The sequence below is a fragment of the Tachyglossus aculeatus genome, chromosome 9, assembly GCF_015852505.1.
Source record: "Tachyglossus aculeatus isolate mTacAcu1 chromosome 9, mTacAcu1.pri, whole genome shotgun sequence".
In the NCBI taxonomy this organism is placed as follows: domain Eukaryota; kingdom Metazoa; phylum Chordata; class Mammalia; order Monotremata; family Tachyglossidae; genus Tachyglossus; species Tachyglossus aculeatus.
In genome coordinates this window covers 25,617,081-25,631,963 of record NC_052074.1, presented here as the reverse complement: position 1 = coordinate 25,631,963, position 14,883 = coordinate 25,617,081, and the positions used below count along the sequence as shown (strand labels likewise).

The 14,883-nt window shown below is 48.2% G+C and overlaps 1 protein-coding gene across 2 annotated transcripts; it reads left to right on the top strand.

Annotated features, from left to right (window-relative positions):
- The first annotated feature begins 8,810 nt into the window (after positions 1 to 8,810).
- LOC119932509 (ankyrin repeat domain-containing protein 9-like) lies at positions 8,811 to 13,843 on the top strand. Of its 2 annotated transcripts, XR_005452324.1 has the most exons (3): positions 8,811 to 9,686; positions 12,692 to 12,878; positions 13,613 to 13,843. XR_005452324.1 is itself a non-coding variant. In XM_038751754.1 (2 exons), the coding sequence occupies exons 1-2, from the start codon at positions 8,811 to 8,813 to the stop codon at positions 12,743 to 12,745; spliced, it is 930 nt and encodes a 309-aa protein (XP_038607682.1). In that variant the 3' UTR covers positions 12,746 to 13,123. The 2 variants fall into 2 exon arrangements, 1 of the variants encoding a protein (XP_038607682.1); XM_038751754.1 differs by lacking the exon at positions 13,613 to 13,843 and having other exon boundaries at positions 12,692 to 13,123.
- Positions 13,844 to 14,883: the final 1,040 nt, after the last annotated feature.

The following is a 14,883-nucleotide window of genomic DNA, read 5'->3' as shown; positions in this document are numbered from 1 at the left end:
ACTGAGCCCCTTCCTTCCTCTCCGCCTTGTCCCCCTCTCCATCCCCCCGTTTTACCTCCTTCTCTTCCCCACAGCACCTGTATATATGAATATATGTTTGTACGCATTTATTACTCTATTTATTTTACTTGTACATATTTATTCTATTTATTTTATTCTGTTAATATGTTTTGTTTTGTTCACTGTCTCCCCCTTCTAGACTGTGAGCCCACTGTTGGGTAGGGACCGTCTCTATATGTTGCCAACTTGGACTTCCCAAGCGCTTAGTACAGTGCTCTGCACACAGTAAGCGCTCAATAAGTATGATTGAATGAATGAATGAATCTACTCACTCATGCACAGAGGGGAAATTCTAGACTGTGAACCCCACCAGGGACATGGATTGGGTCTGACCTGATTATCTTGTCTCTTTTCCAGTGTTTAGTTCAGTGCTTGGCACTTAGTAGAAGCTTAACAAATGCTCTTCTTCTACTCCTTCCCTTCTCCTTCCTCACCATTCCTTTCCTCATTTTCCCTTCTTCCCCTTCTCCTCCTTTTCCTCCTTCTGCTCCCCTTTTTCCTTCTTTTTCCTTCTTCTCCGTGGAGACCTGGCTCTGAGTGGCTCTTACAAAGGCTCTGATGAGACCAGGCTTCTGTGTGTTGCCAGGGATGACTAGTTTTGCTTCCCCAGATCTTCTTGTGCTTTCCCACAGCACTCCTAAAACCTTCCCCCACCCAATGGATAGAGCATAGGCCTGGAAGTCCGAAGGACATGGGTTCTAATCCCGGCTCCGCCACTTGTCGGCTTTGTGACCTTGGGCAAGTCGTTTTACTTCTTGGTGTCTCAGTTACCTCATCTGTAAGAGGGGGATTAATGCTGTGAGCCCCATGTGGGGCATGGACTGTGTCCAACCTGATTAGCTTGTATCTACTCCAGCACTTAGAACAGTGCCTGGCAAATAGTAGGGGAAGCAGCGTGGCTCAATGGAAAGATCCCGGGCTTTGGAGTCAGAGGTCATGGGTTCAAATCCCGGCTCTGCCGGTTGTCAGCTGTGTGACTTTGGGCACTTCTCTGTGCCTCAGTTACCTCATCTGTAAAACGGGGATTAAGACTGTGAGCCCCCCGTGGGACAACCTGATCACCTTGTAACCTCCCCAGCGCTTAGAACAGTGCACATAGTAAGCACTTAATAAATGCCATCATTATTATTAAATACTAAGTGTTTAACTAATACCATCGTCATCATCACTCCTGCAATAAGTCTCACAGCTATGGGAGGTCTTGGCTGCCATACTCATAGCACAGCTTCATTCCACGTCCGACATCTGGTAAGGGAAGCAGTATGGTCTAGTAGAAAGAACGTGGGCTTGGGAATCAGATGGGATCATTAGGCAAGTCTCTTCTCTGTGCCTCAGTTACCCAATCAGTAAAATGGAGATTAATAATAATAATAATAATAATAATGGCATTTATTAAGTGCTTACTATGTGCAAAGCATTGTTCTAAGCACTGGAGAGGTTACAATGATCAAGTTGTCCCACGTGGGGCTCACAGTCTTAATCCCCGTTTTACAGATGAGGTCACTGAGGTTAAAACCTCCTCCCTCTAATTTAGACTGTGAGCCCCATGTGGGATGAGCTCCATTCCTCTACACAAAGTAGTCACACAGTACAGTGCCGTTTGTGGCCTAATTGGAGGGGGAGGTTAAGTACTAAAACAAATTGTGGTATTTGTTTAGCCCTTACTATGTGTTAAACTCTGTACTAAGTGCTGGGGTAGATACAAGGTATACATGTTGGATGCAGTTCATGCCCCAACCTGGGTTCCCGTTCCAAGTACGAGGGAGAACAGTGTGGCCTAATGGATAGAGTAAAAACCTGGGAGTCAAAAGGACTTAATCCTAGCTAATCCCAGATCTACCACTTGTCTGCTGTGTGACCTTGGGCAAGTCACTTCACTTCTCCGTGCCTCAGTTATCTCATCTGTCAAATGGGGATTGAGAATGTGAGCCTCATGTGGGACAGGGGCTGTCCAACCTAATTTGTTCATATCCACTCCAGCGCTTAGTACAGTGCCTGACACAGAGTGCTTAATAAATAAATACCACAATTCTTCTTCTTCTTCTTCTTCTTCTTCTTCTTCTTCTTCTTCTTCTTCTTCTTCTTCTTCTTCTTCTTCTTCTTCTTCTTCTTCTTCTTCTTCTTCTTCGTCTTTCTTCTTTTTTCTTCTTGTTTCTCTTCTTCTTCTTTCTCTTCTTCTTCTTTCTCTTCCTTTCTCTTCTTCTTCTTCCTCTTCTTCTACTTCTTTTCTTCTTCTTCTTCCTCTTCTTCTTCTTCTTTCTCTTCTTCCTCTTCTTCTTCTTCTTCTTTCTCTTTTTCTTCTTCTACTACTACTTCTTCTTCCTCTTCTTCTTCTTCTTCTTCTTCGGCTCAGTGGAAAGAGCACGGGCTTTGGAGTCAGAGGTCATGGGTTCAAATTCTGGCTCCGCCAACTGTCAGCTGGGTGACTTTGGGCAAGTCACTTAACTTCTCTGTGCCTCAGTTACCTCATCTGTAAAATGGGGATTAAACCTGTGAGCCCCCCGTGGGACAACCTGATCACCTTGAAACCTCCCTGGTGCTTAGAACAGCGCTTTGCACATAGTAAGCACTTAACAAATGCTGTTATTATTATTATTATTATTATTATTATTATTAAATCCACTAGACAACACTGTTCCTCCCATCTGGTCACACCTCACGGTGGCACTTAGCCTTAGCAATTGTGAACGTTATTCCTGTCCTCTTATTAATACATTCCATTTATATAATTATCTATAGGTATAGAGTCATCTGTTTTATAATAATTATAATAATGTTGGTATTTGTTAAGCGCTTACTATGTGCCAAGAACTGTTCAAGGCGCTGGTGGGGGGAGGGGGGAAATACAAGGTAATAACGGTTGTCCTATGTGGGGCTCATTCATTCATTCATTCATTCATTCATTCAATCATATTTATTGAGCGCTTACTGTGTGCGGAGCACTGTACTAAGCACTGGGGAAGTACAAGTTGGCAACATATAGAGACGGTCCCTACCCAACAGCGGGCTCACAGGGCTCAGAGTCTTCATCCCCATTTTACAGATGAGGAAACTGAGGCCCAGAGAAGTGAAGTGACTTGCCCAAAGTCACACAGCTGACTAGTGGAGGAGCCGGGATTTGAACCCCTGATCTCCGGCCCCCAAGCCCGGGCTCTTTCCACTGAGCCACGCTGCTTCCCTAGGGCTTTCCCAACTGCTTAGCCCAGCGTTGGGCACAGCATCAGCGCTCGGATTATCTGCGCGTTCAATGATTCATCTTTATTATTATCGGCACTCGATAGGATAGGTGGATTATTCGATCGATCCCAGCGCTTAGAACAGTGTTGGGCACGTAGAAAGCGCTTAACAAATGCCTTTATGATGATGATGATGATTATAGGTAGTTTCCGGCCGAAGCCCGAGGCCTGGCCGGAGGGAAGGTGAATTCGTTGGGGCCCTTGGAGGGTTGTTTTTTTTTTTTTTTTTTCCAGAGGGTTTTCTGCCGAAATGTTGGTCCCTGAAGGTTCGGCGGCCTCTCCTCGCGGAGGACGGTTGGGCCTCGCCGGGACGTTAGGGCCCAAAACCGTTTGAGGGCAGGGGACCGCGCCACAGTGCCTGCCACTGGTCCTCTGCGGCATCAAAGACCGCGGTTGCCCCGGCGACGCTCTGCCCCTCCCCGGTTGCCCCGGCAACGCGCCGCGGTCCCTAGAGTACCGCGCATCATCATCATCACCATCAATCGTATTTATTGAGCGCTTACTATGTGCAGAGCACTGTACTAAGCGCTTGGGAAGGACAAATCGGCAACATATAGAGACAGTCCCTACCCAACGGTGGGCTCGCAGTCTAAAAGGCTCCACTCCTCTGAGCCTCAGTTCCCTCATCTGCAAAATGGGAATTAAGGCTGTGAGCCCCACATGGGACAACCTGATCACTTTGTATCCCCCCCCCACCATCATCATCAATCGTATTTATTGAGCGCTTACTATGGGCAGAGCACTGTACTAAGCGCTTGGGAAGGACAAATCGGCAACATATAGAGACAGTCCCTACCCAACAGTGGGCTCACAGTCTAAAAGACCCCACTCCACTGAGCCTCAGTTCCCTCATCTGCAAAATGGGGATTAAGGCTGTGAGCCCCACATGGGACAACCTGATCACTTTGCATCCCCCCCCACCATCATCATCAATCGTATTTATTGAGCGCTTACTATGGGCAGAGCACTGTACTAAGAGCTTGGGAAGGACAAGTCGGCAACATATAGAGACAGTCCTCCGCGGCTTTAATTTATTAAGCTCTTCCTATGTGCCAAGCCCTGGTCTAAGCGCTGGGGAGGTTGCAAGGTGATCAGGTTGTCCCACGGGGGGCTCACAGTCTTCATCCCCATTTGACAGATGAGGGAACTGAGGGTCAGATCCACCTCATCTTAGCTCCTTTCCTTCCCCACAGCACCTGGATATATGTAGATATGTTTGTACATATTTATCACTCTACTTATTTATTTATTTTACTTGTACATATCTATTCCATTTATTTTATTTTGTTAGTATGTTTGGTTTTGTTCTCTGTCTCCCCCTTTTAGACTGTGAGCCCACTGTTGGGTAGGGACCGTCTCTATATGTTGCCAACTTGGACTTCCCAAGCGCTTAGTACAGTGCTCTGCATACAGTAAGCGCTCAATAAATACGATTGATTGATTGATTACTCACTTATTTATTTATTTTACTCGTACATATCTATTCTATTTATTTTATTTTGTTAGTATGTTTGGTTTTGTTCTCTGTCTCCCCCTTTTAGACTGTGAGCCCACTGTTGGGTAGGGACCGTCTCTATATGTTGCCAACTTGGACTTCCCAAGCGCTTAGTACAGTGCTCTGCATACAGTAAGCGCTCAATAAATACGATTGATTGATTGATTACTCAACTTATTTATTTATTTTACTAGTACATATCTATTCTATTTATTTTATTTTGTTAGTATGTTTGGTTTTGTTGTCTGTCTCCCCCTTTTAGACTGTGAGCCCACTGTTGGGTAGGGACCGTCTCTATATGTTGCCAACTTGTACTTCCCAAGCGCTTAGTACAGTGCTCTGCATACAGTAAGCGCTCAATAAATACGATTGATTGATTACTCTACTTATTTATTTATTTTACTAGTACCTATCTATTCTATTTATTTTATTTTGTTAGTATGTTTGGTTTTGTTCTCTGTCTCCCCCTTTTAGACTGTGAGCCCACTGTTGGGTAGGGACCGTCTCTATATGTTGCCAACTTGGACTTCCCGAGCGCTTAGGACAGTGCTCTGCACACAGTAAGCGCTCAATAAATACGATTGATTGATTGATTGATTGACTGTCTCTATATGTTGCCAACTTGTACTTCCCAAGCGCTTAGGACAGTGCTCTGCACACAGGAAGCGCTCAAGAAATACGATGGATTGATTGATTGATGTGACTCGCCCAAGGTCACCCAGCAGACAGGTGGCGGAGGCGGGATTCGAACCCATGACCTCTGACTCTTCCACTGAGCCAAGCTGCTTCGCCTCTTGGAACGCAGCGGGGGCCGGAGCTTTGCCGAGGAGGAGGAGGGGAGGCCACCCCGCCCTCCCCCCACCCCGGGAGGGAGAGGAACCCGGGCGTCCTAACGGTCCGAGGAACAGTCGGGCCCGAGTCCTCTAGGTGGGACGTCTCCATCATCATCATCAATCGTATTTATTGAGCGCTTACTGTGTGCAGAGCACTGTACTAAGCGCTTGGGAAGTCCAAGTTGGCAACATACAGAGACAGTCCCTACCCAGCAGTGGGCTCACAGTCTAAAAGGGGGAGACAGAGAACAAAACCAAACATACTAACAAAATAAAATAAATAGAATAGATATGTACTAGTAAAATAAATAAATAAGTTGAGTAATCAATCAATCAATCGTATTTATTGAGCGCTTACTGTATGCAGAGCACTGTACTAAGCGCTTGGGAAGTCCAAGTTGGCAACATATAGAGACGGTCCCTACCCAACAGTGGGCTCACAGTCTAAAAGGGGGAGACAGAGAACAAAACCAAACATGCTAACAAAATGAAATAAATAGAATAGATATGTACGAGTAAAATAAATGAATAAGTTGAGTAATCAATCAATCGATCGTATTTATTGAGCACTTACTGTATGCAGAGCACTGTACTAAGCGCTTGGGAAGTCCAAGTTGGCAACATATAGAGACAGTCCCTACCCAGCAGTGGGCTCACAGTCTAAAAGGGGGAGACAGAGAACAAAACCAAACATACTAACAAAATAAAATAAATAGAATAGATATGTACAAGTAAAATAGAGTAATAAATATGTATAAAACTTATATACATATATACAGGTGCTGTGGGGAAGGGAAGCAGGTAAGATGGGGGGGATGGAGAGGAGGACGAGAGGGAGAGGAAGGAAGGGGCTCAGTCTGGGAAGGCCTCCTGGAGGAGGTAAGCTCTCAGTAGGGCCTTGAGCTCTCAGTAGGGCCTTGGTCTCCAGCCCCTCGGAGGGGCGCGGGCTGAGTGAGATTTGCTTTTTCTCTTATGATTTAATTTCTTTTCACCGACCCCGCAGCAGAAACCAATCCCAGGCCCTGCTCGGACTTCCTCGGACTTCCCGTGAGCGGCTCCGGAGTGGCCAGAGAGGACTGCGCAAGGCGTTGTGGAGAGGTGTTTGGGGAGCCTGCCGGAGCCGTTGGAGGGGAGGAGAGTCATAATCACAATTACGGTATTTGTTCATAATAATAATAATGTTGGGTAGGTACTGTCTCTATATGTTGCCAATTTGTACTTCCCAAGCGCTTAGTACAGTGCTCTGCACATAGTAAGCGCTCAATAAATACGATTGATGATGATGATGAATAATAATGTTGGTATTTGTTAAGCGCTTACTATGTGCCAAGCACTGTTCTAAGCGCTGGGGTGGATACCAGGTAATCAGGTTGTCCCACGTGGGGCTCACGGTCTTCATCCCCCTTTTACAGATGAGGGAACTGAGGCCCAGAGCAGTGAAGTGACTTGCCCAAAGAATGGGCCGGCGAACGTCAACGGTGGAACTCCGACCCCTCTCCCCAAGGCCCGCGGTTTCGTGGCAAGAGAACAGGCTTTTTGGGGTTAGAGGTCATGGGTTCAAATCTCTGCACATTGTCAGCTGTGTGACTTTGGGCAAGTCACTTAACTTCTCTGGGCCTCAGTTCCCTCATCTGTCAAATGGGGATTAAGACCGTGAGCGGGACAACCTGATCACCTTGTATCCCCCCAGCACTTAGAACAGTGCTTGGCACCTAGTAAGCGCTTAATAAATGCCGTTACTATGATTATTATTCTCTGTGCCTCAGTTCCCTCATCTGTAAAATGGGGATTAAGACCGTGAGCGGGACAACCTGATCACCTTGTATCCCCCTCAGCGCTTAGAACAGTGCTTGGCACATAGCACTTAATAAATGCCATCACTATGATTATTTTCTGTGTGCCTCAGTTCCCTCATCTGGAAAATGGGGATGAAGACTGTGATCACCGCGTGAGGCAAACTGTCGGCTTTGTCCCGACCCCAGAGCTTAGGACAGTGCTTGGCACATAGTAAGCGCTTAATAAATGCCGTCACTATGATTATTATTCTCTGTGCCTCAGTTCCCTCATCTGGAAAATGGGGATTAAGACCGTGAGCGGGACAACCTGATCACCTTGTATCCCCCCAGCGCTTAGAACAGTGCTTGGCACATAGTAAGCGCTTAATAAAGGCTTAATAAGGAGAGAGGGAGCGAGGGGGCGGCATGGGGGGTGAAATGAGGGGGGTAAGAGGGGGGCAGATAAGGGAAAAGGAGGAGGATGGGAAGAGTGTTGAGTTCTAATCCCAACTCCCACAAAGTCAGCTGTGTGACCTTGGGCAAGTCACTTAACTTCTCTGTGCCTCAGTTACCTCATCTGTAAAATGGGGATGAAGACTGTGAGCCCCGCGTGGGACAACCCCAGCTCTTAGAACAGTGCTTGGTGCTTAACAAATACCAACATGATTATTATTAAGGAGGAAGGGGAGCAAGAGAAGGGAGGAGGAAAAATGAGGATGAGGAAGGAAGGGGGAAGAAGTTGTAAGGGAGGAAAGAGGAAGAGGGGGTGGGGGTGGGAGAGGAAGAAGGAGGAGGAGGAGATGAAAGGGAGGGAGGAGAAAAAAGGGGGAAGGGAGGGGGAAGAAGAAGATGAATAAGGAAGGGGGACGAAGGTGTGAGGGAGGAAAAAGGATGAGGGGGCGGGGGTGGAAGGGGAAGGAAAGAGGACAAGGGGATGAAAGGCAGGGAGAGAGAAGAAAAAAGGAAGGGGAGAAGAGGATGAGGAAGGAAGGGGGGAGAAGGTGTGAGGGAAGAAGAAGGAAGATGGAGTGGGGGGTGGAAGAGGAAGGAAGGAGGATGAGGGGACGAAGGGGAAAGAGGGAGGAGAAAAAAGGGGGGAGTGGGATGGTGTCCCCAGGCAGTTAGCCTGAAAACCCATCCTTACCGATGGGGGAGCCCAGGTTGGGGTTCCGCCCACCCCCTCCAACCTGCCCTTATCGTTCAGAGCTGAAAAGCAGTTGGTTCCGTTGGCAGTGAGCCACGTGAGTGAGACTGTAGTGTGGAGGAACAAGGGCAGAAGAGCAGGAGGAGGAGCCGCCTGAGGGGGAAAGCAGGAGGAGGATGGAAAGTTGGCTTCTGGGGTGGATCCAGAGCAGCATCGCGGTTGCCAGCCACCCAGAGAGGTCCCCCCTGCCCGCAGGTAAGCGGCGCCATGGCCAGCAGCAGCCGATCGGCCGACCCCCAGGACCAAAGGAGGCACGCCTACTTCTACCACCAGGCCGTGCGGGACCTGCAGCCAGTGTGGATGCTGGAAGACTTGAGGAATATGGAGTATTTCTACTGGGAGGAGAACACCAACATGAGAGTCTACTCTCCCTCTGAAGCCCTAATTTACGCCGTGGTCCACAACCACCTGCCTTACGCCCAGTACCTCCTACACCATTTCCCCCAGGAGGCCCTCCAGCTGCCCGAGGACGGTGGCTACACCTGCCCTTCCTTCGCCCGACACCTGGCCATGGCCGTCACCTACGACCGCACGGACATCTTGGAGCTCATCATCAAAATAGCTCGGAAGTACGCCAGCCTCCGATCCTACATCAACCGGACCGGCTGCGCCCACCTGGAGGACGGCAAGACCCCGCTGCACCTGGCCTGCGAGCTGCTGCGGGTGGAGACCGTGCTCATCCTGTTGGGGAACGGGGCGTCGCCGGACATCGAGGACAGCCAAGGCTTTAATCCTTTGGACCGGCTCTTGTGGAAGATGAGGGAGTCCAAGGTGAATTTAGCCATCAGACACTTGTGTCTGGAACACCTGATGCTGTTCAGCCCCCGGCCGCCCCGTTTCAAGCTGCGCCAGAACCTGCAGGAGCAGTCCGAGTTCTGGATGGAGCTGCTCGGACAGGAAAAGTACACCTGCCTGGTTGGGACCAGCCCCCCATCGCTCTTCTTCCAGGCCATGCAGGTGGTGATGCATGCTCTGCCTCCGGCACGCTTCCCCAGCAGCATTCAGGAACTCCCTATCCCCCAGTTCCTAATGCCCCTGCCTGCCCGGGCCACGAAGTGGGGACAGGCCTTGCCAGAGGCACCGGTAAGTTCTCTCTCTCTTCCTCTCTCCCTCTCTCTCTCTTTCTCTTTCTTTCTCTCTCTCTCTCTCTCTGTAGTGGTAAAGTATCATTGTCTTCATTTGCAGCCCCGTCTTTCTCCAGCAGCCACAGGAATGATGGGCCACCACAAGCTGGGTGCGGGACTCTTGGGGCAGGGAGTCTCAATTCCTGACCAGGGGCACAGTTCAAAGTACCCGCCGAGCCACCCCAGCCCTCTTGCAGACTCAAGCAGGTTTTAACCAGCTGCTCCGTGAGCCCCTCAGCCCTCAAAGTGACCCCTGGGGTCGTATGGATTGATAGGCCACTTCTGGCTGAGTTGACACCGCCTCGAAGCCCCAAACAGAATCCCTTGCCCAATATTCTGCCCGTGGAGTCTGCCTTAAGATGTGGTGGAGGACGCTTAGTTTCAGACTTGGCCCAGGAATGTGTCTGCAGTTCAAACTGGGTGGTCATCACTCCTGAGCTTTAAGCACCCTTCCCAGGAGCAAAGGTTGAGCAGTTTTAGAGACTATTAGAAGAAAGGTGGTACACATCAGGAATGGGAACAGCCTAAACTACGTCTGATTGGATTTTGACCATCACTGGGCCCCACTATCTGATTTTTCTCCATAGAGCCACTTAGAACAGTGCCTTGTACCCAGTAATAATGATGATCATCGTATTTGTTAAGCACTTACTATGCATCAAGCATTGGACTAAGCACCGGGGTAGATGCAAGATAATCAGATCAGACACAGATCCGGTCCTACACTGGAACATTCCCTCAAGGCTCAGTTCTGGGTCCCCTTCTATTCTCCATCTAAATCCACTCCTTTAGAGATCTCATTTGCTCCCATGGATTCAACTGCCACCTTTATGGGAATGACTCCCAAATCTACATCCCCATACCCTGACCTCTTTCCCTCTCTGCAGCCTTGCATTTCCTCCTGCCTTCGAGTCATCTCTATTTGAATTTTCCACTGACACCTCAAACTTACCCTTGTCCAGAGCAGAGCTCATCTTCCCATCCAAACCCTGTCCTATCCCTGACTTTCACTGTAGACAGCACTACCATCTTTCACTGTCTTATGGAGCCCCCTCCCTCTCCACATTCGACAAACCACTCTTTCCGCCTACAAAGTCTTGTTAAAACCATACCTCCTAGACGCCTTCCCTAATTAAGCCCATTTTTCCTCTACTCCCTCCCGCTTCTGTGTCCCCAATGCACTTGGTTCTGTATTCTTTAAGCATTTGATATTCACACTGCACAGCACTCACGGACATATCCGTAATTTATTTATATTAATGTCTGTCTTCCCAACTAGACCGTAAGCTCTTCGGTAGGCAGGGAATGTGTCTTACCAACTCCGACGTATTGTTCTCCCCCAATTCTTTAGTTTAGTGCTCTGCACACAGTAAGTGCTCAATAAATACTATTTTTTGATTGATTGATGGGGCTTACAATCTCCCCATTTTACAGGTATTTAAACTAAGGTACAGAGAAGGTAAATGTGTTGTCCGAGGCTACACAGCAGGTAAGTAGCAGAGCCGGGCTCAGAACGCAGGACCTGTGATTCCCAGGCCAAGGCTCTATCTTCTAGGCCACGCTACTTATCCGGAGGGGCTTCCCAGTAGGTGCTCAGTAAATACAAGTATCATCTGAGGAAATCTAGATGATGAACTTGATTTATTACAAAAGAACTCAAGGATGTGGCTGGTTGCCTTTAGACTACAGAGTCTATTATTTCTCCTTCAAGTACATACTATAATAATAATAATAATGGCATTTATTAAGCACTTACCATATGCAAAGCACTGTTCTAAGCACTGGGGAGGTTACAAGGTAATCAGGTTGTCCCATGGAGGGGCTCACTGTCTTTAATCCCCATTTTACAGATGAGGTAACTGAGGCACAGGGAAGTTAAGGGACTTGCCCAAAGTCACACAGCTGACAACTGGCGGAGCCGGGATTTGAACCCATGACCTCTGACTCCAAAGCCCGGGGTCTTTCCACTGAGCCACGCTGCTTCTACTGTAGGCACCCTCATTTAGTGCTGTCCAAGTTGCGACAGCCTTTTTCCATCCTGCCTGAATTGCCTGGTTCAGGGATAATATTCTCTGCCACCACTGGATTCAGGCCAAATCCAGGAAAATCTCAAAGTGATGCGGTGTTGGGTTATAGTACTATTGACCCCCATCTCCCAGTACCACTGCTCCTTCGTGCCATTGGCCCCAGTGCCACACAATCCCCAGCTGGGCACTGCCCTGGGGTGTGGAGGTCCAGAGTCATATTATGATCCTGGTGAAACTGCCCATTCACTTGACTGTCACCCAGGTGTCACTCTAAATGACCCTTTTCCCTTTTTCCCTACAGAGGCTCATTTAGGGCCAGTCAGCCGCTCAGTCGATCATATTTACTGAGCGCTCACTGTGTGCTGAGCACTGTTCTAAGTGGAAAGAGCACAGGCCTGGGAGACGGAAGGATCTGGGGTCTAATCTCAGCTCCACTGCTTGTCTGCTGTGTGACCTTGGGCAAGTCACTTCACTTCCCTGTGCCTGTTATCTCATCCGTAAAACGGGGATGAAGAGACCGTGACCCCCAGTGGGACCGGGACTGTGTCCGGCCCGATTCCCTTGTAATAATAATAATAATGATGATGGCATTTGTTAAGCACTTACTATGTGCAAAGCACTGTTCTAAGTGCTGTGGGGGATCAAGCTGTCCCACGTGGGGCTCACAGTCTTAATCCCCATTTTTACAGATGAGGTAACTGAGGCTCAGAGAAGTTAAGTGACTTGCTCAAGGTCACACAGCAGACTTGTGGTGGAGTCGGGATTCGAACCCATGACCTCTGACTCCAAAGCCCGTGCTCTTTCCACTGAGCCACGCTGCTTCTCTCAGCGCTTACTGCAGTGCCTGGCATAATGAGCTGACTTTCAGGACTCAGCTTTCTGGTGGCCAGGGCACTGCACGCTAAGATGGTATTCCCAACTAAGTTTTCTTCCACAGGGAGACGGAAGAAAGGATCCACTGCCGGACACTCCACCTAACCCCAGAGACTGAACTGCGAGAATCAAAACAGACCTGACTTCAAGACATTGGCTGAATGGCGGCCCCGCTGACCTCTACTCCAAGCAAGAGGATGCTTCGGACTTCTGGGGAGAGGAACGGCCATCTCGTTATCCTTGTTATTTGTGTAAGATGGCAAGTTCTGCCAACAATGTTATCTGTATATAGGTTAAACTACCCATATAAAATGGCCACAGGATTAGTGGTTTATACTAGTCTGCCCCTCTGATGCTGGCTGAACCCCAACCCCTGCAAAGACCCTCCCCTTAAACCTTGCTGAAGAAACAGACTGTTGACGGAGCTTAGGGGTTTCCCAAAGTAACTTGGAGCCTGTTGGGTTTTCGTTTGATTTTATCGAAATTGGTATATAGATCTGAGTGTTAAACTGATGCTACTCTTTCTGATCACTCACTGGGGTTCTGGATCATAGAGGGACTACTAAATGGGGAGCCCAGAATTCCTATTCCCTGCCATTTCCAAGGGGAACAGAATGGGGTTGGGATAAGCCTGGGATGGATCACTCCTGGACACCAAGAGTCCGAAAGATAGCCTCAAAAGCTAACGTTGGGAGTGGTTTGGAGTTTTGACAAGAAACCTGAGTGCAGGTGTGTTTTGGCATAAGCTGAGCCCTAAATCAGCCCCTCTGCCTGACTCACATCTGTTAAGATGGGGATAATGTCTACGCCCCGCTGTAATACCTGAACCCTTCTTTCCCTCATCCCTCCCACTGTTTTAGATTCCAGTTTTAGAACCATGCCTCTGCCTGATCCACTACTTTCAGCTTAGTCAAGACCCCCCCAAAAGTAGGTCAGCCTGGGGCTCAAGCAAGGTAATCTGGGAACTATCACTATCTTTTGACAGGTGCACTCCAGCAAGTGAAATGGCCATGATGTACTAGAGCGTGGATAGCCCTCCACTACAGATGCGGATGAAAAAGCTGACGCTTTCTGGGACTAAAAGTTCCAGAGAGCACGGAACAACGACATACATACAATTCTCTTGCCCTGGAAATTGGACAGACCCAGCTGGACTTGTGTGTCAAACTGTTACATTACATTTCTGGGCCTGATGAGAGGTGAAACAGGTAGCATCTTAAGGGGACATGTGAGATCCGGCTGGGAGGGACACCGAGGCAGGGAGGCCATGTATCTGTCTCCCCACAGTCTCCTTCTCCCCAATGGTCCAGTACACCAAGCCAGGTCCTGGGTTTCGTACTCCCAAGAGTTATTCCATTTTCCATCCCAAATCCTCATTTTCTTTACCTCCACACCTCCTTGAAGTTCATCCTCTCTCCCTCTTAAATCCAACCTCCACTCACCGCTTTCAATTCCATGCAGGGTGGGAGATCCCTTTTCAGTTCCAAATCTTCTTACCACTCCAGAGAAAAATTTCCTGTGCTCAAGGAAAATCGAATAACAAGAGTGAACCCAAATGGGTACTCTGAGTCCTTCAACGATATATTTCCCTGACATATAAAGCAGCAAACTTGTAGATTTTAGTTTCTAGTTTAGGAAGTTTGGCATGGGGCAGAGGAAATCAAATTACTCTCTTAAACAGCAGAAATATAGAAGTACAACAGAAATATAGCCAATATAAGAACTAGTGGAATAGCAACAAACTAGGAAGTTGGCCTAGTGGAAAGAACACAGGACTGGAATTCAGGAGACCTGGGTCACCCCTTGCTTGCTGCGTGACTTTAGGCAAGTTACTTAACTTCTCTGGGCCTCAGTTTCCTCATTTGCAAAGTGATAATTAAATACCTATTCTCCCTCCCCTTTAGACTGTGAGCTCCACATGGGACTGGGATGTGTCTGATCTGATTATCTTGTAACTATTCCAGCACTTAGCCCAGTGTTTAACACATAGTAAGTGCTTACCACATACCTATTATTAGCACATTTCATAACAACTGGAGACTTATTAGGAGGTGCATTTATAGTATCTGGTTTCAATGTCTCTGAAGTCCACTCTAGGTTCTCTGGCTGGCTGCTGTTCTACCAGTATTAACTCTGGCCTCACTAAACCCTTGGCACCCTGATCTTAGGCAGCAATGAAGGTAAGAAGATTCTCAAACTAATTCAAAAATCAGTTTTTCTAGTCCCCAAAACTGTAGTAGGTGCTTGGGAGTGGAA